General features: G+C 42.8%; 2 protein-coding genes across 4 annotated transcripts in view; one reads left to right on the top strand and one right to left on the bottom strand.

The window, feature by feature from the left end:
* tacc1 (transforming, acidic coiled-coil containing protein 1) overlaps positions 1 to 27,201 on the top strand; it is a 31,431-nt gene extending 4,230 nt beyond the window's left edge. The window contains exons 1-13 of one of the 2 annotated variants that reach the window (XM_071520521.1): positions 12,406 to 12,935; positions 14,316 to 14,428; positions 17,082 to 18,489; positions 19,579 to 19,639; positions 20,366 to 20,555; positions 22,506 to 22,570; positions 23,047 to 23,178; positions 23,275 to 23,351; positions 23,486 to 23,529; positions 23,929 to 24,092; positions 24,180 to 24,286; positions 24,413 to 24,533; positions 25,161 to 27,201. In XM_071520521.1, coding sequence (XP_071376622.1) covers positions 12,778 to 12,935; positions 14,316 to 14,428; positions 17,082 to 18,489; positions 19,579 to 19,639; positions 20,366 to 20,555; positions 22,506 to 22,570; positions 23,047 to 23,178; positions 23,275 to 23,351; positions 23,486 to 23,529; positions 23,929 to 24,092; positions 24,180 to 24,286; positions 24,413 to 24,533; positions 25,161 to 25,226 — 2,706 coding nt within the window. In that variant the 5' untranslated portion in view covers positions 12,406 to 12,777 and the 3' untranslated portion in view covers positions 25,227 to 27,201. Of the gene's footprint in view, positions 1 to 12,405; positions 12,936 to 14,315; positions 14,429 to 17,081; positions 18,490 to 19,578; positions 19,640 to 20,365; positions 20,556 to 22,505; positions 22,571 to 23,046; positions 23,179 to 23,274; positions 23,352 to 23,485; positions 23,530 to 23,928; positions 24,093 to 24,179; positions 24,287 to 24,412; positions 24,534 to 25,160 lie in introns of those variants that run through there. The other variant, XM_071520522.1, reaches the window with a different exon arrangement.
* Positions 429 to 8,781, bottom strand: aggf1 (angiogenic factor with G patch and FHA domains 1). 2 transcript variants are annotated; one of them, XM_071520520.1, is made up of 15 exons: positions 8,577 to 8,781; positions 8,139 to 8,338; positions 7,920 to 8,019; positions 7,625 to 7,809; positions 7,352 to 7,483; positions 6,704 to 6,904; positions 6,404 to 6,473; positions 5,236 to 5,344; positions 4,503 to 4,554; positions 4,182 to 4,283; positions 3,907 to 4,072; positions 3,157 to 3,236; positions 2,931 to 3,058; positions 2,702 to 2,801; positions 429 to 2,524 (listed from the first exon to the last, which is right to left on the bottom strand). In XM_071520520.1, the coding sequence occupies exons 2-15, from the start codon at positions 8,328 to 8,330 to the stop codon at positions 2,270 to 2,272; spliced, it is 1,872 nt and encodes a 623-aa protein (XP_071376621.1). In that variant the 5' UTR covers positions 8,331 to 8,338; positions 8,577 to 8,781; the 3' UTR covers positions 429 to 2,269. The 2 variants fall into 2 exon arrangements, with proteins under 2 accessions (XP_071376621.1, XP_071376620.1); XM_071520519.1 differs by lacking the exon at positions 6,404 to 6,473 and adding an exon at positions 5,574 to 6,021 and having other exon boundaries at positions 430 to 2,524.
* Positions 27,202 to 27,997: the final 796 nt, after the last annotated feature.

Genomic DNA, 27,997 nt, shown 5'->3' with positions numbered 1-27,997 from the left:
GATTATCAGTAATATTTGTCTGTCACAGAATTCGGATTATGTCTGTCCCAAACCAGATTTAACAGAACCTGTTTCCACTTGCCCATGAGAGCACAAGGAAAAAGAGTTGTCTTGAGAATAGCTACATCTTCTAACTGTGAGAGATGATGAATGCAAGCACATTTTCTCACAGCAGGCCGGATCCTGGACTGATTCAGGTCATGTTGCACAGATTAAACTGCTGTGAATTTCAGTTTAGTTCAGGGTTTAGCTGAGCAGTGTGAAAAATACATTTAAACTTGGACAGCAGAGCAGAACAGATTAAATGAATAGCATATTAGTATCATCTGATGTGGGAGTAATATTAAATCTGTTGTTCAGATTATGCCCAAACAATTCCTAGCGCACATTTATTATCACACTACAGGTCACAAATAGAAGCAGTCAGCAACTTTTGCCCTAAAAGACTAGGAACAGCTTCCACCCAGCTAATTTGACTGCACATATCCAAATGGATCCATTATTAGCTACTGCATTTTTGGTTTTGCATACAGTACATATAGACCAGACAGCATTACACTGTGAATAGCCTACATTTGAACAAACAGTGGCCTAGTGTTCCTCTGAACTGGTCAAGCCAGCTCTCTCAAAGCCCCAAGCCATGTCTTCACAGAAGAATGAAATCCCGCTTTATCTCATGACTGTCAGCATGACTCACAGCGTATAATTTTTTATGGCTAAGACTTTCTCCCCAATACAAGCACGCACCCAGGAATAAACACTTGTATAGACACACAGAAATTGATCCCACCCAATTTTATTACACTGCAGTACCTCCCACTGTATGTTTACCTCCAGTAAGGTAAGGGAGGAGGAGACTAAGAAGGGAGCAGGGGGAGAGAAAACGAGGGAGGAAGGGACAAGAGGAGATATGAATCTGCTGTCAGAGACTTGTGTCAAAGAAGTCTGACACTGCAACACCACTGCGTCAGCTGAACAGTCTCAGACACGCACAAGGGAGCATGCTTCCTAGCTAAGGGAAACACACACACGCTGGAGGCAGGTAGCAGCAGGAGCTCCCTTGGTTGGAGAGGGGGAAAGTCAAAATGGGTGGCAGTATCAGTCAGCAGAAGAAGACCGGCAGGCAAGCCAACTCTCCGAGTCGCCGTAGTAACACGTGAGTCAAATCACTCACCTGCATTTTGTGTTGATTTTAGTTTTACAGTGCATCACAAAAACTCCACAGGGTCATGAGTGATTTTCCAAAAAAGCGTGTTGCTAAAAGCTGTAATACATATTACTCTGAGTGAAGTTTTCTACTTGTGCCACATTGTTATAGCACTGGACTTTAATGTAGTTTGGTCGAATGATAGTTAATATTTGAGAATGTTTTACATGTTGCCACTACCCGCAGTGCTTTACTTTGTGATTACAACTATGCAGTAGCAGTGACAATGTCATATTTAACACATAATCATACCATATTGTTTTATGGTGTAAATCCCCATCCTGTTGTTTTGGTTGCATTCTTTTTCCAACTGGTGCGCAAGTGGCCTCTGCTTAAGCATACACTTGCACACCCATGCAAATATTCACACACCCTCGAAGTGAACTCACTGATAAGTCCAGTCTGTGTACAGATGGACTGTTAAATATGTTTGCTGACGGGCCTTAGAAGTGTGTGCACGCATGCTTGTGTGCGTGTGTTTGCATAAACACACCTATATTAGGAAAGGATTTCATCTTATTTAACATGTGAATTCAACAGAATCAAACGGTGAGCATGTTTCAAATTTAATATTGTGCGACAAGAAAAAAAGTTGGGCCATGTGTTACACCGAGCAGTTGTGACTGGTTTAACATGTTCTGCCTTGCAAACTAACTCAGTTAGGAGGCTGTCAAAACAGAGCCACAGTTGTCTCATCAGAGTATGATCTCACTGTGAGAAATGTATCTTCACTGTGTCAATATTTGCTTGAGGCTATTCATGTCCTCTTTGTTCTGAAAGGCACAGTAGCAGCTCTGCCCTCTGTAGGCTGGACTACAGAGACACATTTGGTCATGTACACACTGCAGTTAAAACTGTCAGTCGCTCTTCATTTGGGGGTTTAATACCGTTCATTTAAGGAGGAGAGTAACCACCACATTTTACAACTGCAGCAGGGTGATTCTCAAAGTACAGTACAAATTCTGTTAATCCAATGATTCCCGAGGAGTGTAGGCAATGCCTTTGCCAAGCTACCTACTCGGCTTTTAAATCCACTATACATATACCCACTGACGCTCATTCCTAAGTTTGGTTATCATTGTCACAAACTGCCAGGGTGTTTGTGGCCTCAGTCTCTTCTGCTCTGACCCAGGCTTTGGGTGACCTGTCCTTCTGTGACTTGGAGGACGGCATGTCTGGCTGGCAGGAGTCTGCGAATCTCTCGCGGGCTTTCTCCCAGTTCCTCCGAGTCTTGGATCTGGGCACTGAGACATCCTCTAGAGACATGGCAGTACCGGCCCCCAAACCTGACTGGGACTTCCTCACTTTCAATTGAATCTGGGGAAAAGGGCATGAGCGAACAAAGGAAATGAGCGATCGAGGAACAACCGAGAAAGAAAATAAAGTAATTTTGTTGTTTCACAATACATCTAAGTCAGTCCAACCAAAACAGAATTCCATCTACATCAGAGGCCTGCCAATAGGACGTTTCCAGATTGTCAAACACAGTCTTACCGGGTTTTTCATTCCAGTTCCCTCTTTACCAAGTCCCTCTCCTTTTTTCCAGCCCATCTTTTCCAACATCTTCCGGCCTTTATTGACTTCACTGATCTCCCTTTGAGAAGAAGCAAAGTAGATCAGCTATTAAACACCAAGAATATGTTTTCTCCATGTATCCAATTCACAATTTCATCTATTATTTCCCTTCTTCAGCAACTATAGTTGACGACTATAGTATACTTACTCATGAACTGAAGCAGGGGGATCATCGCGTTGGAAAACACCCTCACTGCCCACTGTTTGTCGTCGAGACTCTGCACGGTCCTTGTACTTGGGGTTCCTCAGGGCTTTGGCCTCCTCATACTCACTACTCTGTTTACAGAAGGGTAAGACCACATTAGCGACTGGTTGCTTAAAGAGAGGAGGAGTAAAATTCATATTTGGCTGTTGCTGGTCTTGATAATACTCACCTGCAGACCATATTTGGCCTTCATTTGCTTTAGCTCCTTCTGTCTCAACGCTTCTTTGTCCTCTTTGGTTAGAGCAGGGCCTTCGGAAAAGCACAGTCAGAACAAAGCAAAACCTTCTACTTGGCTGCTCTCAGCAACCCTTGTCATCTCAAATCATCCAGTAGAATAAGGTAAACAATCACTGCAGCTCAAACCCACAATAAATGGGCACTTTGAATTGCCCCTGTGTATGAAATGTGCTATACAAATAAAGCTGCCTTGCCTTGTCTTGCCTAAATGAATTTCATGTGATAGTAGTCTAAATGTAACTGGCCTGATTTATCAAGAAACATATACGGATTTGTATCACGAATGAACAAAACCAGCAGATCAGGTTTTGCACTTGCCATTCATGTGTGTGTTTGGGCTCAGTATGTCATTGTCATTGAATATACACAAATCAAGATTTTTGCAGTTGTTTTGTTCTGTAGCATCATCATTGCTTAGGTGGATATCTATATACTGTATAGACCAGATGGTTTGCATTTAATAGTCAGAAACATGGGGGAAAAAAACAATACTCCCTCTAAGTCTGAAAAAGACAGATCAGCTGTCAAATTGATTCTGAATTAAGTGATTTCAGAATCAATAATCACATCCTTTCTCTTGATGTCCAAAGCTGATAAAAAAGGTCCAATGAGAGAAAGAACAGCAGACACGACAGATCGCTTGCTAAGTTATTGAGCTGCGTCTCCTCTTGAGGTGTCTCACCTGCCTTCTCCTCTCTCTTGTGTTTGCTGAGGTGAGCCATCACCTGTCCGGGCTCACAGCCATCACAGGTGTCTGTCCCAGAGTGGATATGGAAGGACAGCACCGTTTCTCCCATCTTCACCTCATCACCGTGCGTCAGGGCATATGGCTCGCACTTGGTTTTGGGCTGCAGGCAGTGGTCAAAAAAAGATTTAATACACTGATACATTAGTCATTCTTTAGTTTACTTCTTAATTGAGAGGCAAGTAAATAAAACACAGTGGTGAACGGCTGACCTGTAAGATTCTGTTGCCATTGATCACCGTTCCGTTCTGGCTGCCCTGATCCACCAGCATGTAGCTCTGTTGACTCTGATCAAAGTATACTTCTGCATGGAACTGTAACCAAAAAAAAAAGCCCACATAAATTGTATGTTTTTTGTTCAGTGACAAGCGACTAGTAAAATAAACAGTACTATATTGGAAAAGGAGGTTGCGCTTCAACAATGGGATTCTCAGTGGAGTGCTAAACCCAAAATCCAGAGCATGTTTCAAAAACTATGAAAAGGTAGCACATTGATGTGCTACCTTTTCATAGTTTTTGAAACAGTACTATACCTTGCTGACACCCATTTCCGGCAGTCGGATTGCATGGTCCATATCCTTCTCTCTGCAATAAAAAAAATACCATGTTGTCTTCACGTCTTAAAGTTTTCTGAGGGTCATTATCCTGACTTATTGAGTGATCAATTCCTCATACATTCACTGAGAGAGATGCTACCCCTTGTCTCGCTATGGGGTTTATTTTTCATTTATATATTCTTAAATAGAGTATTCTTTCTTTTGGACAGTAAATGGTTAAATGACTTCCACTAAAGATCATTAATCCTTTACTTAATTTCGACGTTTTCTACACAAGTCCTGCATCCGCTTCTAGGGGCAGAAAATCGGCCACACCTCCTTTGGCAACGTCACATGCTTTGTGATCAGAAAATTGTTACCGTTCCCAAATAGAGATGAGTGATCCATTATGACAGACACACAGACCTCTAATTTTCTCTCGCTCCCCACCCCACTTTTTCACATCTTTCAAAACTGTCTACCTGGCAGAGACAGGCTGAAAATAGTGTTACACACTCTTTGAAACCATGTCATTATGTAATTCAGGTACTATAGCTCAATGATATGAGTTTGTTAAGAGTGCTAACATTAGGGATTTGTTTCCAACTGTGGCCACCAAAATATAGACATTCATGGATGCTTTGGATAAAAGTGTCCATGCTTTTACTAAAGACGGAGCCCACGTTTCCATATGAGAGAGAGAAAGAGAAAGAGAAAACGTAGTACTAACCTGCCAATGGTGGCTGGAGAGTCCGCTGTGATGATAAAGAGGGTGCCCACCTGCAGTGCAGGAGATCTGACCACTGTCACTCTTACACAGGGCGGCCAAAAGTCTTTGACTGCAAGGAAAATAAAACCCAAAATAGTCAACAGTGCACATGACGGAAATGACAGACAGTGATCTAACTGCCACCAGATAAAGATTTGTACATCAGAGGTGACGAGCTGGAAAGGCCATTAAAAGTATGGTGATGGTCACAAAAAAAAACTAATTTCCCAAAGAACTTATTATTCCCATGTGAGAGCAGCCCAGAACAAGCATTGAATGTTGCCCGTTTTGCCTCTCACCTTCCTGACTCTCAGTCTCCATCTCTGACTCTGGGCTGTCCCCGGGAGGGGAGGAGGAGGAGGACGACGAGAATGACGGGGTGGACGCCCACTCTCCCTCCGACTGTGTGAGCTCGCCCTCTTCTGGCTCGCTGTTCCCATCCGACTCGTCACTCCGTGCAACTACGCTATCCTTCTTCTTCTTCTTTTTGCGTTTTTCCAATTTAGACTTTTTCCTCTTCTTCCGTGATCTACCCGCATCATCAGAGTGCGAACCGTTTTTCTGCTTCTTCCTCTTAGACGAAGATTTGTCACTATCCTTCCGGGACTTTGAAATGTCTTTTCTACGCGGAGCCGGGTCTGGACTGCAAGACCGTTGCCTCAGCTTTCGTGATGCTGTGGTCTTCTTTGGTATTTGCCGTTCAACCCATTCAATTTCTTCTTCTTCCAACTTAACATGATTAAATTCCTGCCACCAGACAGTGAACATTGAGATTAACAGTGACCTTCACTGACAGCAGACAAGCTGGCTTTGTAGATCCCATGGCCTTCTTGTAAAGCTCTCAGTTTTCAAAGGCAGTTCACTGTAGACCCTCAAAATTAGCTCAGAGGTAACAGTGAAACATACAGTGATCCAAAAATAACTTTGCACCCTGACAGGGATTGGTGACCAAATCCTTGAGTTACAAAACCCGTAAGGATTAAGGGGTTTAGGCTGACTAATTCAAATGCACAAAGCAAAGAGGTACACTTGCACAAACAACTGTTAGAAATAACCCAAACAAAGTGAAATGATTGAATGAGATTAAAAATTATATTAATTGCTCTGCATGTTGGTAGTAAAGATGTACCTCTGTGGGAAGCAGTATTCCAGTAAAAGGAAATCTTCATTTTAGCCAATGAGTTAGTCACCTCTCGCACCTAGGTCAGAGGAATAGTATTTTAGTCAACTAGCCTGAAATTTGTAAAAAAAAAAAAAAAAAAAAAAGCATTTGAAGACTGAGACCAAATAAGAAGTGTGAGGATGTGAAATATCACAATTTTAAGGGGAACTGAGTCAAAAGCCAGCTGTCAGCCATTAGGCACAACATTTATCAAGGAACAAAAATTGATCATGTCATGCATCAATAATTGATCACATTGCTACATACCTTATCATCCTGGTGAGAGCTTTTCTTGATGCCCTTCTTCCCGGTCTTGCCTTTCTTTTCAGCAGCTCTCTTGTCTTGGCAAGGCTCTGTACTGGTTTGGGCAGCAGGCACCTCTATTCTGGAGTGAAACTGGTATCGTCCACTCTCTGCATCATAGTAGTAGTAGATGCCTGTGTTGGCATCATAGTACAGCTGACTGGCCTGAGGAAGAGAAAACCGTGTAAAGACAGTGTAAAGTCAAAAGACTGGTACAAAATTATATATTGATGCATTCACTGTAACTATGACAACAAACAATTAACATGACCATGGCAAGATGACGACATAAACTTCAAACAAAAACTAGAACAAAGTAATTTCCCACTCTTGTTGAAAAAGTGGTATAGTGCAAGATTTATTTTAAGAAATAAAATGTGACCCAAATGGATGTGATAAAAACCACAGTAAAACGTGCAGAGATTTTGTGTTTTTGTTCTGACTGTGACTCAACAGTCAGAACAAAAACACAAAATAGATGAGATGACTAAAGTATGACTGAAACTAATACATGTGTTTTGTCAACAAAAAAGCACTAAATATATCCTACATTGCTGCCAAAGGTAACACTGCTTTAAACAGCCTAATTTTACTGAAAAGCTGTTGACGAACCGAGTCGTAGTAAAAGCCAGTGCTGTGGTCATAGTACATCCCAGTGGTCTCATCAAAGACAAACCCAGTCTGCGTCATTGCCTCCTCAGCAGTGGCCCTCAACATGTCAGCTATGGATCCTTCATCACCTTCCTGAAAGACACAACTCAAATTAGTCTAATAAATTCAACTCATCCATTTTCCCTTACAAAATCTCCATCATTTCAGTGTTTGGGCTAAATTCTAAAATGCTTTGGGGGACTAAATCTCCATAAGTTTCCAAATCAAACACACCTCTGTTTTGGCTGCAGTGCTACTGTCAGGTTGAGCGGACACATCCGAGGCCACGTCGTTTGTTGTTGAAACCTCTGCTACCTCACTGGTATCAGCTGCCTCCACTCCTGCTGTGGTCGTGTCTTCCTGAGTGTCTGTAGCCTCAGCATTCTGGTTGTAGTTTCCATAGTAATAGTTGTAATAATCTGTGAAAAAAGACATTGTAAGGATTGCAACATGATTTTTTTCTTTTCTGGCAGACTGAATCTGTCATCCATTTTGATCAATATACGCAAGAAAGCAAAACATTACACACCAGTTTCTGTCCATGTGTATTCTTCTGTCTGAGTTTCGCTGTTGACTCTGTCTTTATCTTTCTTCTTCCGTTCATGGATCTCTGCACTCAGCTGGTCAACCTATCAGCATAAATTATTTGTAGATAAACGTAATGGACGGACATTCGTCAGGCTCTGACAGCATCACTGCCAATATCGAGTAATGATGCTGGCCATCTCTGTTACTGTGTACACCTGACCTGTTTCCTCAGGTCTTCGTTGTAGCTCTCGGTGCTTTTCTGCAGTCTCTCGGAGTGGCTCAGTTGTTTCTGTAACTTCACCAGCTCGGCTCTGCAGGTTTTCAGTTCCTGCTTCAGCGACTCTACTTTCAAACGGAGGTCAGCCATTTCGGACTCTGAGTCCTTTTCGTCGTGGTCGTCTTGGTTCTCCATGACTCCGACTGAAGAATTGACATGCAGGGTTGCGGTCAATAAAGCACTTTAGCATATTACGCAGCGTTAGTCTGCAAGCTAACATATGTAATTCTCGCAATGGTGGTTAGAGAAAGTCAGTCATGTCAGCAGGTAGATACTTAAGTATTACATGTTCAACCAAGTCAACCAATAAGCACATAACTTAGTGTTAACTAACATTACACCGCTGACAGCAGTATGACTGAATGCTCTGAGGCTCTTTACCGTTTGCTCCGTCTTCGTCTCTTTAGCAGCGGATTTCCAGTCAGCACACCGCGAAAATCAACCTGAAAGTTGAAAATAAACATCTTGTAACCACTCTGCATTTCCGACACACCCGAGTACATGTTTTGATGATAATTAGACAGTTACAATTATAACAGTTGAAATGTTTACAGTCCACCGTGTTCGTGGCCGCCATTTGCTAACTAACTACGTCACTGCGGAAGTATTTCTTCTTCGTGTTTTTTTGTCGGTGGTTGGCAATCATCTTGGAGCGCATTACCGCCACCCATTGGTCAACAATCGTTCATACAAATCTAGTAGATCATCCTATTATCATCCCAAATGATAGAAATCCCTCTCAATATCTGAACATCAGTAAATCAATAAATCTTTTGGATATTATTATCTGTATTCCCTCTGATAGAACTCTTCTGTCTTATTCCAAGCAAGTTTTTGGCAATAAGTGCATGAAATTTTGCTTCACCCATATAAATAACCTGCATATCCTGCATAATCTTTGCACTGCCTTCACTTCTTCAACATACAGCACTGCACAGCAGAATAATTCAGCACATCATTTAGTCCAAATTATTTTATTGTGGCAGATAATATAACATATCACCTCATATTGTAACCGATCACCTTAGTGCTCAGTGATACACAACATAACATAAATTCAATGATGAAAATAGGCTGAAATGTTGGCACATCACCCAGCAATACTTATGACAGGTACCAGGAGTAGATTTTGTATGTGCCAATTTAGTACATTACAATATTTAACTTTATATTGTGTTGTTGCATTCCTATAAGTACATTCTGTATTAGGAAGATATACTGGAATGGCACCATTGTAAATTTCAGCATTATCAATAAGAGTTTTATTCTGCCCTCTCTATTATAGATAGACTTATCCAATGTATACTGTAATCACAGTTACCGGGTGTGACCAGGTGTCATAAGCTCTTCGGCCACTAGGTGGCACTGCGACACATAGAGTGCCATCCTGTAGATTAGAGAGAATACAGCAACACTTATTTCTAGAAGGATGTGGTCCACAACTTCCTTATTTTGATGGTAAAGCAGAACTTTTTCTCTTCCATTTGCTGCTATTTGTTTAATGTTCATGTCACATTGTTCAGTTTGTGTTTTAAAGCAACATGTAAGCATCTTTTGTCAGTTCCACAGCTGCCATATTTGCTGTTTGAGGGTTTTCCCCCACTTCTAGGACAAGTCAACTGCATGCTACAACACACACACACACACACACACACACACACACACACACACACACACACACACGTTCAGTTTGAGTCACTTCCTTCTCCTCTGTCTGCCCCTCTGCCTCTCCCTTTCTGTCACATTGTTTCATTTACAGGAACTTGTGATAGATTCAGTCAGTTTGCCAAAGCCAGGTCATCTCTGTGTGTCCACACTTATTTCTGGCTCCGGAGGAAGGGCTGTTATATAATGATTTGTTTCCAGTATTGTCCTCTTAAATTAGAACGCAGCCTCAAATTTATTTTATTTATTTTTTTAAAACAATTTATTTATTGACTTTTCTCAGACACAGAGCAGTTTACAGGAGAAAACACAGTCGCCTCAAATTTATGGCAAGAGCTTCGTTAAAGTGTTCCAGAGACAGGAGAGTAGACATGTGGAGTGTTTGTGTGCATCTGCATGGGCCATGTGTCACTTTGCACATTTTGTGTCTGGATGTTTAGGCTACTTTTCAGATTCTTGAGCTGTGTAGTTTACTGTACAGTGTATCAGAGCTGCTTTGTCATGAAATCATTGTTATTGGATGTTAAGCCAATCTGACATGGAGAGTAAACATAGATGTGTCATGACTCACATCTGTGGTGAGATAGGCAGAATTGGGTCATGGTGTCGACTAAGAAAACCATCTTGATAAGGGAACAGGGGAGATCAGGTTGTTTTACTGCATTTCCCCCCCACACCCTGCGTTTGAAATCTGAGCTCTTCTGCCTTTAGTTGTGTTTGGATCACAGTGGAGCATCAGACTCCTGGGCAGCAGCAGTGATGGTGGTAGAGGTGCCGCAGCCATAAAGAATGGGGTGGTCTCCTCTCCAGAAAGACACACACACACACATACACACACACACACACAGCTGCCTCACGCTACCTACTGATGTTTATTGGTGCCATTTTTAGACTAGAACAGCAACAGTCAAAGCAGCACCGTTCTCACTTTTAAAAGAAGCGGAAGAGAAGGCGATGCACAGTACAATGAAGTGATCACGTTTCAGGAAAAGCAGCAAAAGATGGTGATGCTTTCATGCTTTCTGACAGTTATTCTTATGTAACCAGCTAAACGCTGGCTACCATGTGTCTTCACTGGCCCCTCACCACTAGTGCAGAGAGGCGGTTTGAAATAAACAGTGAATCCATGGAAACAAAGGGTCCAATGCTCTTTCCTCTTAAAGGCACCCAGTTATTGTTCATAAAAATCCTCCACAGACTCCACACACTGCCATTTTAAGGTTCCCCATGTGCTACAGCTGAGCAGACTGAAGCTCTTTTCTCATAGTCTTGTCTGTTTATTAAACAAACTTCACCTTATCAGTATTGATCAAAGATCATTGACCAGGGTCACAGATCATATTGACTAGACACCAGCTAATCTTCTGCTCTGATAGGCCTAGACTCACTGAGGGATTCCTCAAAAACAGGCAAGTCTGGTGCCTTTCAGAAAAGGAACATTTCAGAGACGGCATGAACTGATCCATGTGCTCCAGCGATCGTCTATTTTTATTAACTACTACCATGATCAATGCATACCCTCACCTTCTCCTCCAGTCAAAACCTCCACCGGACCCAGTGGAGGGGAAAATAAGTGGACAGAAGAGAGACTCCACCTTCTCTCTGGTATAGACTCTAATGTGGAAACTCTGACTGAGCCACATGTGTCTCTCCTCCTCAGTGGGAATTTGGGAGGAGTTTTGCTGTTGCAAACCAAACTCTGGAGTGCAATATAAACAACAATACACCAAAGATCCATGACGAACCTCGTGCCACATAAGACATAAGGCATGTCATCTGTAAGTCTGTATAACTTGAAATGGAGAGTCCTCTCTGGATGATTACTGAATTCCGTTGGCCTTTTCATCAACATTAGTTATTCTAGAGAAGACTGAGTTCTTGAGGCTTATTTCAGACACACATCATGAGTGATATCAGAGGGACTGAGACTTCTTCCTTCCTTCACTCGCTTTCCGTCATGATATGTGATGTGTGCCTGTGTCAGATGCTATACCATCTGTTAGGGAGTCCAGTAGAGGTCAGGCCCTCTTGTCAGGGAGCGATCTGACCCTTTACCTCAGGCAAACTGGATCACATGCCTCCAGTCAGGTAGTTCCCCTGGGACAATGAACAACAGTAACCAGTTCCCCTGGTCTCGCATGCCTGCCACTGAAACAGAGAAACAGTTAACGGTTAAACAGCCTGGGGGAGCAAGGAAGGGTTAAGCTCTGGCCCCACATTCCTAACTTCTCTCTGGGCTGTAAAATGTGGAGCCCCACCAGTTCTCCTCCTCCTCCTCCTCCTCCTCCTCCCTCTCCTGTGTTTGTTTTCTCTCTCCCTCCTTCTGCTTCGGAGTGGAGGAGCTGCCTGACAGGGAGATACCATTCTCGAACCACAGGGGAAACCAGTTTAGCTGGGTCAGGCAGAGCTGCAATCCTGTCTGAGGCGCGCGCTTCCTGCCTCCCCCGCCCCCCGTGTTTTCTCTCAGTGGACGGGCCCGAGGTGGAGAGAGAGGGGGTGGGGGGGTTGGGGATGTAGAAGGAGAGGGAGTGAGAGCAGCATTTTGGAAACCAGCTGATCAGTGCTGTGGTATTCTGCCACAGAGACAGAGGGGGAGCGAGCGTGACTGGAAAAAAGAAAAGATAGGGAGAGAGAGAGGAGAGAGAGAGAGAAGGCAGCTGTAGCCTTTGTCATCCTGAGAAAGAAAATACACCGGCAGAACCTGAACGGTAGAAAAGAAACACCTCCATCCCTTCATGGGAAACTGGCAACTCCTATGAAGAAGAGAAAGCTGTGTGGAAAGATGTGAGGACGGTGGGCAGGGTGGAAATTTGAGGAAGAAGAAGCAGAGAGAAGCGACCAGTTCTCCAGTGAAGCTCGTCAGTCAGTGAAGTCAACAGACGGAAGAGGAACCCCCCTCCCGTGGAAACAAGAAGACATGTCTTGGCTGTCCCCCGTGTCATGGGCCAAATGGACGTGGACGGCGGTGCGAGGAGGAGAAGGAGAGGAGGATGAGGAGGGGCAGGAGGCGAGCGAGGGAAGGGAGCAACGTGGAGAGAGAGGAGAGGAAGAGGAGGAGAGATCTCAAGGCTACAGGCAAGTGTTGTGCCAAGAGTTGAGCCTTGAGACTACTGGCAGTGTGGTTTACGTTGTCTGGAGGAGTGTGTGTGTGTGTGTGTGTGTGTGTGTGTGTGTGTGTGTGTGTGTGTGTGTATGTCAGTGTGTGTTTGTATGTGCGCTCTGCTTCTCCACCTGTCAGGCTGTGGAATCACTAATACTATAAGGCTGGATGAAACAAGGGGAAAAATAAGAGGAGAAACGTTCAAACAAATTCACTCTTGAAGAGAAAAATATATCCATGGTCTCACGAGCAGCGACAGTTTGTTGTTGCCGTGCAGAAACATCAAGTGTGGTGTCATTTGGTTGTGTAACACTGAAATGTTCCTGGTGTTCCTCTGGATGAGAATATGAGGTGTTTCTTGTGCTGTTTGTGTGTGCGGAACGTGACGCGGTCTGACTGGAGAGCATACAAAGGAAGAATGTTTTTCTCAGCCTCATTTCTGTGGCTTTAGAGAAACAACATGCCTTCAGCACTGCAGACAGGTACAAATTAGTGTAATGATGTAATCATCACACACGACACACACACACACACAGACACGACACATACACAAGGCTCCGTGGCCTTTTTGTGTTTGCTTCTCATGTCTGCTTTTGATAACATTATCACCTTAGCCATTGTTTGAAGTGGTAGGAGCTTCACAGCTAGATTCCTCCCCTGCTGACTCTTCCAGACCGCTACTTGTGTTTTATAGGGGAGTCAGTGTTGGGTTTCCGTCTTACACAGCTATCAACATTTTATCAAACAAACACTATCATGAGTGTTCAGCCACATACTGTACACTGGAGTGCTAAATCATTAGGTGATATCAATGTCCATGTTTATCTCCTAGTCATCTCAATAGGCTCAATAGGTTATATAACTTCTTGTCTGCTACAGTGTGATGTAGTAGTTACATACCACAGACCACATACTCGCTACAGTGTAATGTCAAAATCAATACTGAGAAGTGTCCACATGACTTTTTGAAAAAATCAAATCTATGACTTGCTACACTAGTGGATACAGACAGCTGTACAATAACAAAAGGCTTTACTTTGCCATGATTCAGATAAGTAACACTGTGATATAGTCATTTTTATTCTTCTGGAAAGCATCTGTGGCATATTTTCTGGTAAAGATCACTGATTTTCTGCCAATGGCCAATTAAAATACATTCTAATCTAGAGTCTTGTCCTTTCCCATGCTTGAGTGTTTATAACTCCAAGTAGTCTGCATGGTGCAGACTCATACCTCTGTATACTGTATGGTGCTGCAGATGAGACAGGATATAGTAAACTGCGTTGTTTTCTCTCTCTCTCTCTCTCTCTCTCTCTCTCTCTCTCTCTCTCTCTCTCGCTCTCTCTCTACCACAGCTCTGACTCAGAAGGCCATTTTGAGACTCCTGAAGCAGCAACTCCAGTCCATGCCCCTCTGACAGTCCCAGGAGGAGAGCTGGAGAACAACAATACTGATGCAGGCAAAGCAGGTGAGGCCACTGCTGAGCACTACCTCGTGTGCAAATAACAGAAAGAGAGAGGGAGAGAGAGAGAGAGGGAGGGAGGGAGAGAGAGAGAGAGAGAGAGAGAGAGAGAGAGTCAACACACTGTCCAAGGTGTAAACACACTAATACCTGGGGACAATAAGGTGTATTCTACTTGAAGTTTCTCATGAACATAAACAAACTAAAGACACACCGATAGAACAGAAGCAATAAAATGCCATGTCAGTATCACTTAGCACATACACATGGACAGAGCATACGTCTTTCCTTGTTGCCATGGCAACAAGAGTCTTGTCTTTGTGAATGCTGAGACATTATGTGTGTGTGTGTGGGTGTGTGTGTGTGCGTGTGCGTGTTTGTGTGTGTGTGTAAGAGCATGTGTGTGTGCACGCGCGCGTGTTCATTTGTTTACAAGTATGTATGTGGTCAACAGTAAGCAATAGTTAGCCTGCATTACAAAGTCCTCACCTACTAAAATATGTATCAACTAAATAATAATTGATATCTATAAATAGTTGAATTCCACTACTATGTCTCAACTGTGTGTGTCACATATCAAGTTCACCATACCAGTGTAATTGGAGACATATGCAGTCTGACTGTCTGTCTCAGGAATGTACCTGCCTACTGCATATCAACTTCCACAAAGTGTTTACCTGCCTTGTTTAACTATGAGTACCAGTTATTCCAGCATTAAAAGTTCAGCACATACAGCATGCAAACACTGCATTATTATTAATGCATAGCCCAATGTCAAGGCTGTCTCACACTGAAGCAGGCGCTGAAGTGTGAATTGCATGCTTGGTAAGTAAGCTGGTATGCATGCTGAGCTGGGACTCTGGTTTGGGTTGTGATGATGTCGGCTGTGCCATCCTTGTCATCTGAATCTAGGAGGAGGAGTCTATAGGAGAGTGTGGGAATGGCCTTTGCTCTGGAATTCAACAGGTCTGACAAAGGCTTTGGTTCGGCCTGCTTTGCATCGATCAATGGTAGAGGTCAGAGGGAGGAGATTGATTGAACATGTTCTCAGGCAGTCCTCCGTCTCGCTGCTCCACACAGCGATCTGGGTTTTGTTCTCCACTCCTTTAAGGAGCTTTGATGCCCTGTGGCCATGTTTTGTGAGTGGTAAATGTGATGCAATCATTGTTTTGGTACGGATAATCCTTCCAGCAACAATTTCCAAAAGTGTGTGCTGTAAAGGTCAGCCAGTATGGAGCGAGGAGGAGGGAGTTCACTTTTGTTTCCACCACAAACATCCCCTCCTGCAGCTGTGGAGAAGCAGCTCTGGATCCGAGCTGAAGCGCCTCTAGAAACCTCTTGTAGTGTAAACATGCTGATGGCTCTGTTTGTCTGTGCTGTTCAAAGTATCCATTACTACATCCGTGACAGGATATACCTTAAACAGCTTGTAAATATTTTCTAGAGAGCTAAATAATGAGTCGTTGTCCCTCCCAAAGGGCACCCAACCCAAATCAAAGCAATGCATATTTGGTGACAATAACAACTGGATCCTTGATCATACAGATGGTTGCTTTGTCTGTCTCCAGGATGGATTAATCTAATGAGAACTACATGAGGAGAAGACCTTTGTCTTGGGTCAATGCATATACAACAGCAATAGCAATATTACTACATAATACTGTGGGTTCCATAACACTGGTAGCTCATTTTAAGTTTGTTATTATTCACAGAAATGTGATAGGATTTCTGTATAGTAGCTGTGTACTGCTGGCTTGGTTTTCATGCACTCAACTGATAACAAATACGATACTGTAATTCACTGTCATGCTGTATTGATTCACATTGCATTGGATCTGGCAGTGTGCAGATCTGTGAGGAGTGTGCCACCCATAATTACATCAGTAATATGTATACTAATATATTTAAGATTTATTATCAAATTAGACCACAAGATCAGCTTCTTGTTGCAAACTAAACAACCACCACAAATCAATTAGTGAGTTTTACCCTTGTTGTGGCACGTTCTCTCTTTCTCTCTCTCTCTTTCTCTCTCTCTCTCTCTCTCTCTCAGAAAAATATGTACACACCAGAGTGAGAGAGAGAGAGCAAAGAAGAGAACCATATACTGTTCTAGTTCTATAACAAAATATTGTATGGAGTAGTGAGTATGGGCATGTTAGATTGCATAAATATTTTGCAAATGACATTAGGGCTGCATGGTAATATGCATAGATGTGGATATAAATATACCAGGCTGTTGTTAGTCTCCTAGCAACATAATGTTACATGAATAGTGTGAGAATGACAGCCATGCTGAAATATGTTGATATTTCAAAGGGCCCTGGGGATAATAATTACATCACAGCCTCTGTCCCTGTTGCCTCAGCACCCAACACACAAAATAAAACATCGCTGTTTTCGTATTTTTTTTGTTAGGTTTATCTGTCATGACCCTCAAAGTAAAACATCACCATGGCAACAGAAGCAATTGGACCAGTTGGCTGGCTAGCAACCTGCTTTCAAGCAGGCTTTCAATCAGACATCACCTACCTACTGGTGTAGAAGTGATTGGCAACAGAAACCTGCATGGCTGGTCCGTTCTTGTGTTTTTGTGTTTCACTTATGAGCGGGTTTCTGTGGTTAATTCTGTCTTTGTTTTCTCTCATTTCATCTTCAGATTTGGAGCAGGATGAACAGCTGATGGTGACTGGTCCTGCTGAGGATCAGGACATGTTGCTCCACCACAACATGGGTCAGGACGAGCCTGTGGTGCCACTGGGTGGCCCGCTGGAAATAGACATCCAGGCCCAAAAATCAGAACAAACAGAGAACCTTCCAGAAGCCTTGTCCTCTGTGCCAGTGCCTGATTCATCCTCAATGAAGACAGAGCCTGAAATGGCTAAATGCACAACTCCAACCTCATTCCCAGCCCCTGAGCCAACCCCTGTCCTAGTCCCAGCCCCTGAGCCAACCCCTGTCCTAGTCCCAGCCCCTGAGCCAACCCCAGCCCCGACCCCCATCCTAGTCCCAGCTCCTGTCCCAGATGAGGCTCCATCTCCAATCCCAGGCTCAACCCAGACCAGCGGACCTGCAGCCAGCACAGCTCCAGAGCCCCCTGAGGAGAACCCTCTTGCTGGCCCAGAAACATTGTGTAACGGCCTCCTTAGCCAGGCAGAGCCTGCTCGAAAGACTAAAACCTCCAAGTCTAAGCCTCCATCCCTGAAGCTGAAGGCCCCGCTGAATGAGCTGGCTCAGGAGGATGAGGAACAAGAACTCCATGTCCCAAAGGTCAGCTACAACTTTGACCCTGACCAGCTGGATGACAGCTTCAACCCGTTCACCAGCGGCGGATCCAAAATCCAGAACTCCCCCCCTCCATGCGGCCCAAACTCTCTCCCCAGACTAGAGCCGCTTGGTAGCTCACTCCCTGTCTGCGAGGCTGGCTCTGCATCTCTAACGGAAGTAGAGGTGATGGAGTCATCTTCAGAGGCGAAGCCTGTGAAGCTGGAGTTCGGTCTGGACGAGGGGGCAGTCAGCAAGCCACCTCCGAGGAAGTTAGGTGGGAAAAAGACAGTCAGCAAACTCCCAGGAAAGAAGCAGAGGCCCAAAGCATCAGCGGCTGTCTGCAAACCAGCACCAGAACCCACAGTATCTGAGCCAGTTGAACCAGTTTGTCAACCAGTGTCAGAGCCAGTGTCGGATCCAGTTGCAGAAACTATTTCCACGTCAGTTTCAGAGTCCACTGAACCTCTGAATCTGGATGATATTCCTATTCCCAAATCGGGAACGTATAACTTTGATCCCAGTCAGTGGGATGACCCGAACTTCAATCCATTTGGTAGCAATAACACGATGAGCAGCCCTCCAGTGCTCACCAAGGGCTCCTATAACTTTGACCCAGACACCTTTGATGACTCTGTGGACCCCTTCAAGCCCTCCAAAGCCCTGAATAATGAGGACTCCTCTAATAGCACCCCTCAGCCTGAGAAAAAAGTAAAAGATGGAGGCAAACAGAAAGCAGGGCACACGCAAGAGGAGAAGAAAGCGAAGCAAGCTCCCAAGAAAAGCAAGGACAGGACAATCACGTAAGTCTACAGTGAAATGGCTTGGATGACACTCACTTTCCACCCATACGTTCATAATCTTCCTCTCTAACGGTGGTTACTTTACCACTCAATCACCATCCCTCCAGAAGGTTGTAATTTTGTGGTTTTAACATTGTATAGACAACGATAATAACAGTTCATTGCATATTTTTCAAGTTGTTTGATTTATATTCACTTATATAAGTTTTAGATTGACCATAATGAGTCTGTTGTTTCTCAGGCTGTATTTATTATTATATCCACGAGCGCTTGGAGGCACACCAAACAATGCTTTTGAGCTCATGCCAAACACTTAACACTGCATATTGGCCATTGATGTGATTCCCAAAGAGGTTATATATAGGCTGTTAAGTGCTTCTAGCTGCAGTGTTTGAAATTCAGCTTTTACAGGGCTGTTGGCATCTTGTGTTTATGACCAAACCTCCCCCCAAACGCTAAACTCTGAGTATCTAACATGCTGAGCTGAACACCTTTAGTCACTCACTCGCTCTCCTTTGTTTCTTCCCTGTTCCCCCATTCTCTCATTCAAATCTACACCCTTCCCTCACTGTATCCCTTTCATCCCTCATCCTTCCTCCTCTTGTCTGTTACGCAACCCCCAACCTCTGCTTTCGTCCACTTCTATTGGCCTCAGGACCTCTGAACAAGTCAAGTTTCTCTGTTTTCTGTTGTAAGTACTCTCGCTATCGATGCTCTCCTTCTCTGTCTGCCTCGTCACGCCTGCTTGCCATTTTACTCTTGGTCTCATGGCATGTGCCGTTTGAAAACCGGCCGGTGAAGGAGCATGCGAAGCAAATAGACGTCTTCCTCATTTCCCCTCAACTCACAAGGCCATCCCCTCGCACATTAGCACCTCGATTTATCTCGTCTTGTGATCCCTCCAGAAGTTGGGCATCACCAGTATGGTTATATGTATCTGTTCCTCATTTGATATGGGGCTGTGCAACAAGCTCAAATGACACAAACAATGCTTGCAGCTAACAGTGACCATGAATTTGAATTCTGAGATAAGGATGACTATTTTGTATTTTTTTACACCTGTATCATTGTCCTGTGCTTGTTTTGTAGGAACTCCTGTAAACTACAGAAATATGAAAGCCAGTCGTTGGTCCTTGACGTGTGCAATCAGGTAATCAGGTGTGTGTGTGTGTGTGTGTGTGTGTGTGTGTGTATGTGTGTGTGTGTGTGTGTGTGTGTGTGTGTGTGCGCGCAGTATCAGCTGAAAATCTTCACCTTACTGCAGTGACACTGCAATGCCCATTATTCAGCAGCTTTCCACCCTCTGGGCCTCACCTCTTGACACACACACACACACACACACACACACACACACACACACACACACACACACACAGTACTAAAGCTGACAGGAGCATCAGTGTGTCCAGCTCTGCAGTACTGGGTTGCCGTGGTGACAGATCCGTGACTCATCATCACTCAGCAGTCAAATATTAGTCCCATGTGCCCTCAACATAATCACCTGCTCCATCTTCAGGACACAAAGATGCTTTATACCCCCAGAGTCTCTCAAGTTGCCTTAACACAGAGTTTGTCACATCCAACAATGTTATCTTAATATAACTTCCTTAATACAGATGGGTTACAGTATAGTACTAGTTAAGTACTGGAGATATGAAGGATGCATGGGGTAGTGATAAGTAATATTACCATATCTGAAGTCACTTATATCCATATTTGTTCATATGAAAGGTTTCAGTCCAAAACACTACATATTGACTAAGTATTTGGTAGGAAAAAGTTTTAAAACAGTACTAGTACTAACTAAAATGTTTTTCTGTAAAGAGTTTTTTTTTTTTTCAGAATAGCTAATATCTAACATGATCCATGTGTTCAGGAGGAGGAGGAGGTGGTGGTTCAGGCTCCAGAGATCACCCAGCGAGTTCATCACGCCACCGACGAGGAGAAGCTGGCTTCCACCGGCATCATGGGCCAGACCACAGACACCCAGGCGGACAGAGGAGACTCTGAGTGCAGCAAAGGACCAGGCAAAAGTCAGCCCATCAACGATATGTCTATGATTGACGGTATGTCTGTCTTCAGGATCCCCTTTTGTTCATAAAGTTTAATAAGCATAATGTAAAGTACAGAAAAATGTATCCAAGGCATGTTTAAAAAGCACCGATGACCCACCGATGACAATGGATGGCCTTGTCGCCCTCTCACTACACTGGAGACAAAGCAGCGTTCCTCTTTTGTAAATTGATATCATAATAGTGTGTTTGAGTTAAATTGGACAAAGGGAGACACTGAAAGGAGAGTGAAGTTCAACAGCTGCGTAGAATCGGTGCTAAATCACAGTCACAAGGGAACAGCCACTCTAAAGGAATCCACTCTTCCTGCCTGGGGGCATTTTGGGATCTTATTTTCTTACTTCTCGGCTTCAGACAAAGGACTAGCTGGCCTATTTGTCCAAGAAGCTATACTTGCTTTTGTGTATTATCTGATTATCTGATGCAAAAAGCACTGGAATCTGTTAAGTATTGCTATCCAGGGGCTTAGTCATAACATCTAGGCTATTTAATTCCAGCTAAGCTTCTAAGATATCTTGCGATCTAGTGAAGTGAGGAGTGTTTAAATATTAGGGCACAGGAAAGACCGTTCTAGCTCATTGTATGCATAGTGTGGTGTTACAGAAGCAAGCTTGTGACTGAAAAGTTGCCAGTTCCAATACCAGGACAGACTGCGTAGCTCCCAGAATGTGTATAACTGTATAAAAAGATTAAAAAAAGCATGCTCAGCAAAAACCTGCCCTGGATAAGTGAAGGTTACAAATATAACGCTAGGGAACAGATGCTTCTCACGGGTATGCATTAAAAGTACCAGTCTGCAGCAGTGGTGCAATCATCATACCATGTGGTCATCACTGAAACATGGCATTTCTGCATCAAATCATGTATTAGAAAAACAGCGCCCCTGTTCATCATACTTAAGTTCAGACAAATGGAAATTCTGACATGGTGTGATGAGCATTTCTGCCATCTAATGATAATAATTATCATCATCATAATTATAGCTGTAAACAGCAGTTGTAGGGGTTTAAGCTTTTTACATTAAGGCCTTAAACCTGTTTAGGAGATGTTAAAGTTTCATTAGTGTGAATGGTAAAACAATTAAAGTGCTACTGTCTAATACTGTATTTAGTGTCTCATCCAGAATGCTATGCAGAATTGTCCTTGTCTCTCACAACCGATGCATATGTATACAGAGTCTTGTGTCAATCAGACTTAAGGTGTGGGAGTTATGGCCTTTTAAAGCTGAAAATGTTTGACATTTAATTATAGTGCCATCTTCTGGCCAACATGGGTGAGTGCTGTTGCAACAGAAAAATAGCAAAACAAACCGTTGTAACAGAAAAATAGCAAAACAAACAAACATATACAATAGTGTTTCAGCACTACAGGCTTTATCAATCTTCATAGGGAAATTCTCTTTTCACTTGCCCTCTCCACAGGAGGTCAGAGGTCAGGCTGAGCTGCAGAGCAGCAGCCCTGCAGCTGGCAGGGATTCAGTGTCTTACTCAAGAACTCTTCAGCAGGACAGGTGCTTGCTGACTCTCAGGCTTGATCCTGTTGTGTGGATGTAGGGCAGTTTCTCCACTCACTACGCCACCCTGCTGCCAACCTCTTGTGAGGTTTGAGAAATGCAATGCCATGCTAAACAGCACAGGGAATATACTGGAGCTGTGCTATTGCTTGCAGAAGGGATTGTAATTTGGATCAAATCTATTTCTATTTATGCATCGCCCTCTACAAATACCATTCAACTCATGTAGCATGTCACTTGGTTTATAAGAAAATTATAAATGTCTTTACATTAAAACTGTCTCATAGGTGTCCTCCACAATGTTCCTCAGGTCTGAGTACTGTGGAATGTGAACTGATGTTCCTTTAAATGTCATTTACGTATAAGTAATTAGTATTACTAAATGTCAACATTAGATCTATATTGAATTATTTGGGTTTCCCCCCTTGTAGGGACTGAGACCAAGATTACAGATGACCTGGAGGAGAAGGACACCTGCAGTCTGAAACATGACATGGTAAGTAGACTAAGGGAAAACTGTTTGAAAATATTTTCCATTAGCCATTCTTCATCACAGTTGGGGAGAAGGTAATTGGAATCCCACCTGTTTTTATTGTTCATACTGGGACATCATTTACAACCTGGAATCTTGTGTCCCACCAGCCATTTTTGCAACAGGAGAAATCCAATCGCTCTTAAAGAAATATTTTTCTTAGATTAACATCCCAACTTTGAGCCCATTGTACTAACAGAGCATTTGTCACAAGATCACCCACACTAGCACCACGGTACTAGACAAATGTTTGATTAATAAAATTATGTCAAATTTGCAGTACATGTCCTAGAAAACTCCTGGGATTTTTATATACTGCAAATAAGCCATGTCATAAGTACAAATGTCTGATATGACAAATAAAAGCAACAGAAGTATCGATTCGGGACAAGGCATGGGGATCTAAACGTAAAATATAACAGGATGTTGAATGTTGTCAGATGATGTCGGACTCCAACCAAATATCAAAGGTGATTGGCGGTGAGGGCCAAGAGACAGACACCCCGTCCCAGGACGGCATGCCTCTGAGTGAGATGGACAAGGCTGCGGTGCTCACCCTGATCAGAGAAGAGGTTCGTCACTACCACACACCAGAGCTCTAAACAGCGTCATTATTAACTCCTTAAATACCCTTCTATATAAGTTTTTCCTTTTTTTCTTCCAAACAGATCATCACTAAAGAGATTGAGGCCAATGAGTGGAAGAGAAAGTATGAGGAGAGCAGAGCAGAGGTTTTGGAGATGAGGTACGAAGCTTAATTGTTTCTCTGCCGCCTTGGTTCACATTTACAAAACATTAGAGTGCAAATGTACAACAGATTATAAATAACTTGGTGAAAGAAAGTTGACAAAGGCCTGCTTTCTATATTTATCTTGACAGGAAAATAGTTGCAGAATATGAGAAAACAGTTGCACAGATGATTGGTAAGTTGTTGCCACCTAGTGGTGGTGTTTTCTGTTTGTTTTGAATACAGACTGGAGGGTCGCTTTACTGTAATTAGTGTTTAGTTCTACTTTACTGCTGCTCTCTCAAAATCTGGGTCACCTTCAAGCTACAACACATTCCCCACCAAAGATGCATTAAATTTACAATGTATACATTTCCTAAATAACAGGATACAAGAAATCAAAGCAACTTTTACCACATACACTGAAAACAATTTCAAACAATAAGGGTAATATGCATTCAGGTGTTGGTTTTTACCCACACACTCGTCAAGGCTGCACTAAACAATGATGTCTCATTTTAGCTGTTAAGACTGAGTATGCCTCTAACCCTGGCTTTGTTCCTTCCTTTAAATCTGACCCTTTCACTGTGTACAGAGGACGAGCAGCAGCAGAAGACCCTGTCCTGTCATAAGAGTGTCAGGCAGCTTACCATGGAGAGGGACCAGGCCGTGGCCGACCTCAACTCTGTGGAGCGCTCGCTCTCTGACCTCTTCAGGAGGTACGAGAACATGAAGACGGTCCTGGAGGGCTTCAAGAAGGTCAGTAGAGCTTACAAGGTTGTGAGATGTCAGCGCATCAGTGCATAATAGTCGGATCTCTTGATCTCCTCTGCTGTATCTCTCCAGAATGAAGAGGTGCTGAAGAAGTGTGCGCAGGAGTACCTGGTGCGGGTCAAACAGGAGGAGCAGAGATACCACACCCTCAAGATCCATGCTGAGGAGAAACTAGACAAGTAAGTCCCATCCCATCACGGTTTGTCTCCACATAACCTCATTCATATCTCATTTGACGCTGTAAAAAGCTATTCCAAAGCAAGACATAGTCTGTCATTTTGGTGATCCTTCCCTGTATCTTGCAGGGCTAATGAGGAGATAGCCCAGGTACGCACCAAGGCCAACGCTGAGAGTGTGGCGCTCAACGCCAGCCTGAGGAAGGAGCAGATGAAGGTGGATTCACTTGAAAGAGCTGTCCTCCAAAAGGTAGGATGAACATGATGAAACTGTTTTAAATGTCTACTGGCTGATACGTCTTTTTTGACGTCTATTATTCTGGTTAAAGGTGCTACACGTTGGTGTACCTTGGTATACCGGTAATTACCTTAAACAAATAAGACAATGTTTGAGACAATTGGTATCCTTTATCTCACACCACTTGTACTATTGTTTCTCAAAATTAAGACCACATTTCCCATAATACCTGTTGTTTCCTCAACAACCCTCTTCGCCTTCGTCAAAGGTTTTCTCTTTGGTTTTACTTAAGAGCATAAATATGTTGGAAGTGATTTTTACATCGGCCTTTCATTTTTTCCATCATCTCCCACTGAGAGAAACTTTCAAAAAGCTTTAGCTCTGTTTGTGCTGGAAGAACAGCGCTCTCTTCCTGTTATCTGCTGTAAAGCAATCCAGCAGATTTTCCTCTGAATCCACCCTGTGTCTCACAATGTAATATGTACTGCCATAGAGGCTGCCAATCTTCTCAGTGATGGTCTCATTTGCTTGTGGTAATCTCAAAATCTCAATGTGGTACTGAATCATAGATGTTAAACTGTTACATGTAGCACATTCAACACCTATTTTTAACACTCTCTTTCTCTCTGTCTCTCATAGAATCAAGAGATTGAGGAGCTCACCAAGATCTGTGATGAACTGATTGCCAAACTGGGAACAGACTAAGAGGCCTTTTATCAAACTCTCTAGCACTTAGTTCCACTCCCTCAGCTCCAGCCCCAGACTTCTCCCACTGTAACGTGTGATGTAAATACTTTACCACATCTCAGCACATCTCAACCTTCGTCTCTATCTGCTCTTCTTTTTCTTCCAAATTATTATCAAAAAGGTAGGGTGATTGCACTTGCTCATTTGCGTTTTTCAGCCTGAAATATGAAATGACAGTAATCAAGAAACATCATACCATAATGTGGCAGTTGAAGAAGCACAGAGTTATCATAATGTGTATTAAAGGACAGATATTTTTGAAGGAGTGGCTTTGTGAGTGAGGTCACTGGCTGCTTCCCTGTGCTTTTCAATTACAAGCTCTGTCATGGATTTAAAGGCTCACTGACCACCAGTTATCTTCTGTTGGTCCTTTCCTTTCCTTTCCTTGAAGTGTGTGCAAGTTTAGGAAAATCAACAAGCCAGTTGTACAACAGAGAGCGCAAGTACAAGCTGTTTATTCACATTTTATACATAATGTTTAACACAAAACTGTAGAAAATCATGTGGGAGAGATATGTGCAATATTTGTTCATCAGTAGGCTGTAGGCTAAGGGGGAGATGCTCTGGAGCACAGGCAGACAGCCCAGCCACCATGTTTCTCTTTTTTTATCTTCATATTTAATTACCACAACTGACTTGGTCTGCAGTGTAATTAATTGAGCTGATCAGTATTCTGAAGGGAGAGATCACTTCATTGAGTGCCTAAACAAATCATACTATATTATATTATATTCCTATTTCTCGCCTTGAGTTCTTTTTCAATCTGCCATTCCTTTGGCAACGCATACGTTTGTGAAATGGACAGTTTAATTCACACAAAATGAATTGTATCCAATATTACAGTGCATATCTTAAGTTGCCTTTGAGTTTATTTTTTTACTGTTATTGCACATCATAACATTCAACAATATCTGGTAAAGTCCCTAGTTGTGTATCGTTTGAAGTGAAACCATGGAGAATTTTGATTTGAGATACACAGTGGCCCTCAATTCCCTAATCTATGGGATTGTTTAACAAGAAGAGCACTTAAGAGAATCATATCTTAAATGTATCAGTTCTATCATATTCATCTGGCAGTGGTTTGACAGTGATGGACGTGGAGAAGAGAGTCACATTGGAGCTCATGTAGGAAAAACTTCAACTGCCAGATTTAACTTTCTGTTCCTCTGCGTTTCGGTGTGGAAATCTAAGCAGTGCATTCTGTTGCAGCCATGTAGATATTCTTGGACTATATTCATGTTTTGTCTGTAAACCCAAATGTTGCTGATGTGCCTTTAATTTGTCCATTTTGTAAAAAAAAAAAAAAAAAGGAAGAAGTTTTGTTTTGGTTTTATTATTATTTCCCTGATGCAGGTGTTCCCAAACTCTTTTGCCAAATGCATGATCAAAATATCCTGAAAACCAGTGAGTTATACAGGTTTGCAGTTGTGATGCTTCCTCTGTAATGGTAGACCAGTGAGCCGTGTGAGTGCATGGTGGGCTACTGTACATTACGCTTAGAGGTGATGGCCTGCTGCTGCCGCTAACATGGTCTTATGACCATGTAGTAAAACATCTATTGCCAATTCCTTTAACATGTTCCTCGTCTGACGGAACCTAAATTAGCACAAAAGTGTGTTTTTGATTAGATATGTCTATCTAACGCCTGCTTTGGACCCTTGTTTTGTTTCGTGGATCAGAACAATCAACTGCCAAATGTCTTTGCCAAATCACATGGGTTTCAATATGACTTTATGTCTTATTGTGGTGGTGTTGCATTTGTTTGAAGGTGCTTTTCAATGCAAATCCATTGTTGCAGTACAATATGTGTATATTTTATACTTTAAGAAAAGGATATTCATAATTTTGTTCTTAATATTTGTAAAATGGAAGAAATAAATATGCCCAGATTGTATGTTAACTGCTATATTTTGTGCATAAGGCATTCCTGAATAAATGGTTCAAATTTAAGTATAGTATGCCATTTTGTTTGATTGAGTCATTTAAGATCTGCATATTTATTACAGAATTGATTCCTCTTCTTGCCATCAAGTATTTTTAAGGATAAAATCCTAAGCCAGTGTCCCGTGGAGTTACATCAACAACATGAGGGAGTAGGCTACACTCCCATGGTTCTAGTGCATACTGAGGAGGTACATGCCCCATCAAAGTTTGCATATCTTACTCCTCTCAAATATAAAAAATATGAGTTTTAAAAATATGTTTTCTTTGTTTAGTAATGCTGCTTTTAGATTAAGTGTGTCAAAAATATTCCTCTTATTGTGGCAAAAATAATTAATTGTTAACCACCTTCCTTCTTTCTCCAATGTTGTTTGTACTTTACACATGGAGATTTGCATCATCAGAACCAGTACGACAGGGAAGATTACATGGAGCAGAAAAAACAGTGTGTGACCCACAGTGCACATAGAGAACAAACTAGAAACATGACTGTTGCATAGCAGTGGCAGAAGATCTTTGCTGTTGCTTGAGTCTACTCACTGTGTCCGTGCAAAGTTGAAGGAGTTCTCCAGCCGGCTAGCATGACAGAGCAGTGATGAACACAAACAGATGCAACCTCTGTTGTTTGTTCCTGTAGTGCAGCCACAAGCCAATCCATCACTGTTTCCATGTTCCTGCAGCCATTCTACTGTGGCTTACTGCCACATTTTGGGTATTTGTGTCAAGAGCCTGCAGTTACCTCCACAAGTCAGAGGTAACAATAGCATTAAAAATGACAAAAGAGTCTG

This window comes from Centroberyx affinis, unplaced genomic scaffold (genome assembly GCF_046629955.1).
Source record: "Centroberyx affinis isolate AG114_WGS23_722 - 3 ecotype Tasmania unplaced genomic scaffold, CSIRO-AGI_Caff_v1 ptg000806l_1, whole genome shotgun sequence".
In the NCBI taxonomy this organism is placed as follows: domain Eukaryota; kingdom Metazoa; phylum Chordata; class Actinopteri; order Beryciformes; family Berycidae; genus Centroberyx; species Centroberyx affinis.
This window is presented reverse-complemented; position numbering and strand designations above follow the sequence as displayed.

Excerpts from the sequence above, each read along its gene's own strand:
- aggf1 (XM_071520519.1), bottom strand. The coding sequence starts at position 8,330 with ATGGAGAACCAAGACGACCACGACGAAAAGGACTCAGAGTCCGAAATG. Across the intron at positions 5,345-5,573 it reads GGAGACTGAGAGTCAGGAAG|TCAAAGACTTTTGGCCGCCC; the intron begins GTGAGAGGCAAA and ends TTTTCCTTGCAG. Across the intron at positions 4,073-4,181 it reads ATGGCAACAGAATCTTACAG|CCCAAAACCAAGTGCGAGCC; the intron begins GTCAGCCGTTCA and ends CACTGCCTGCAG.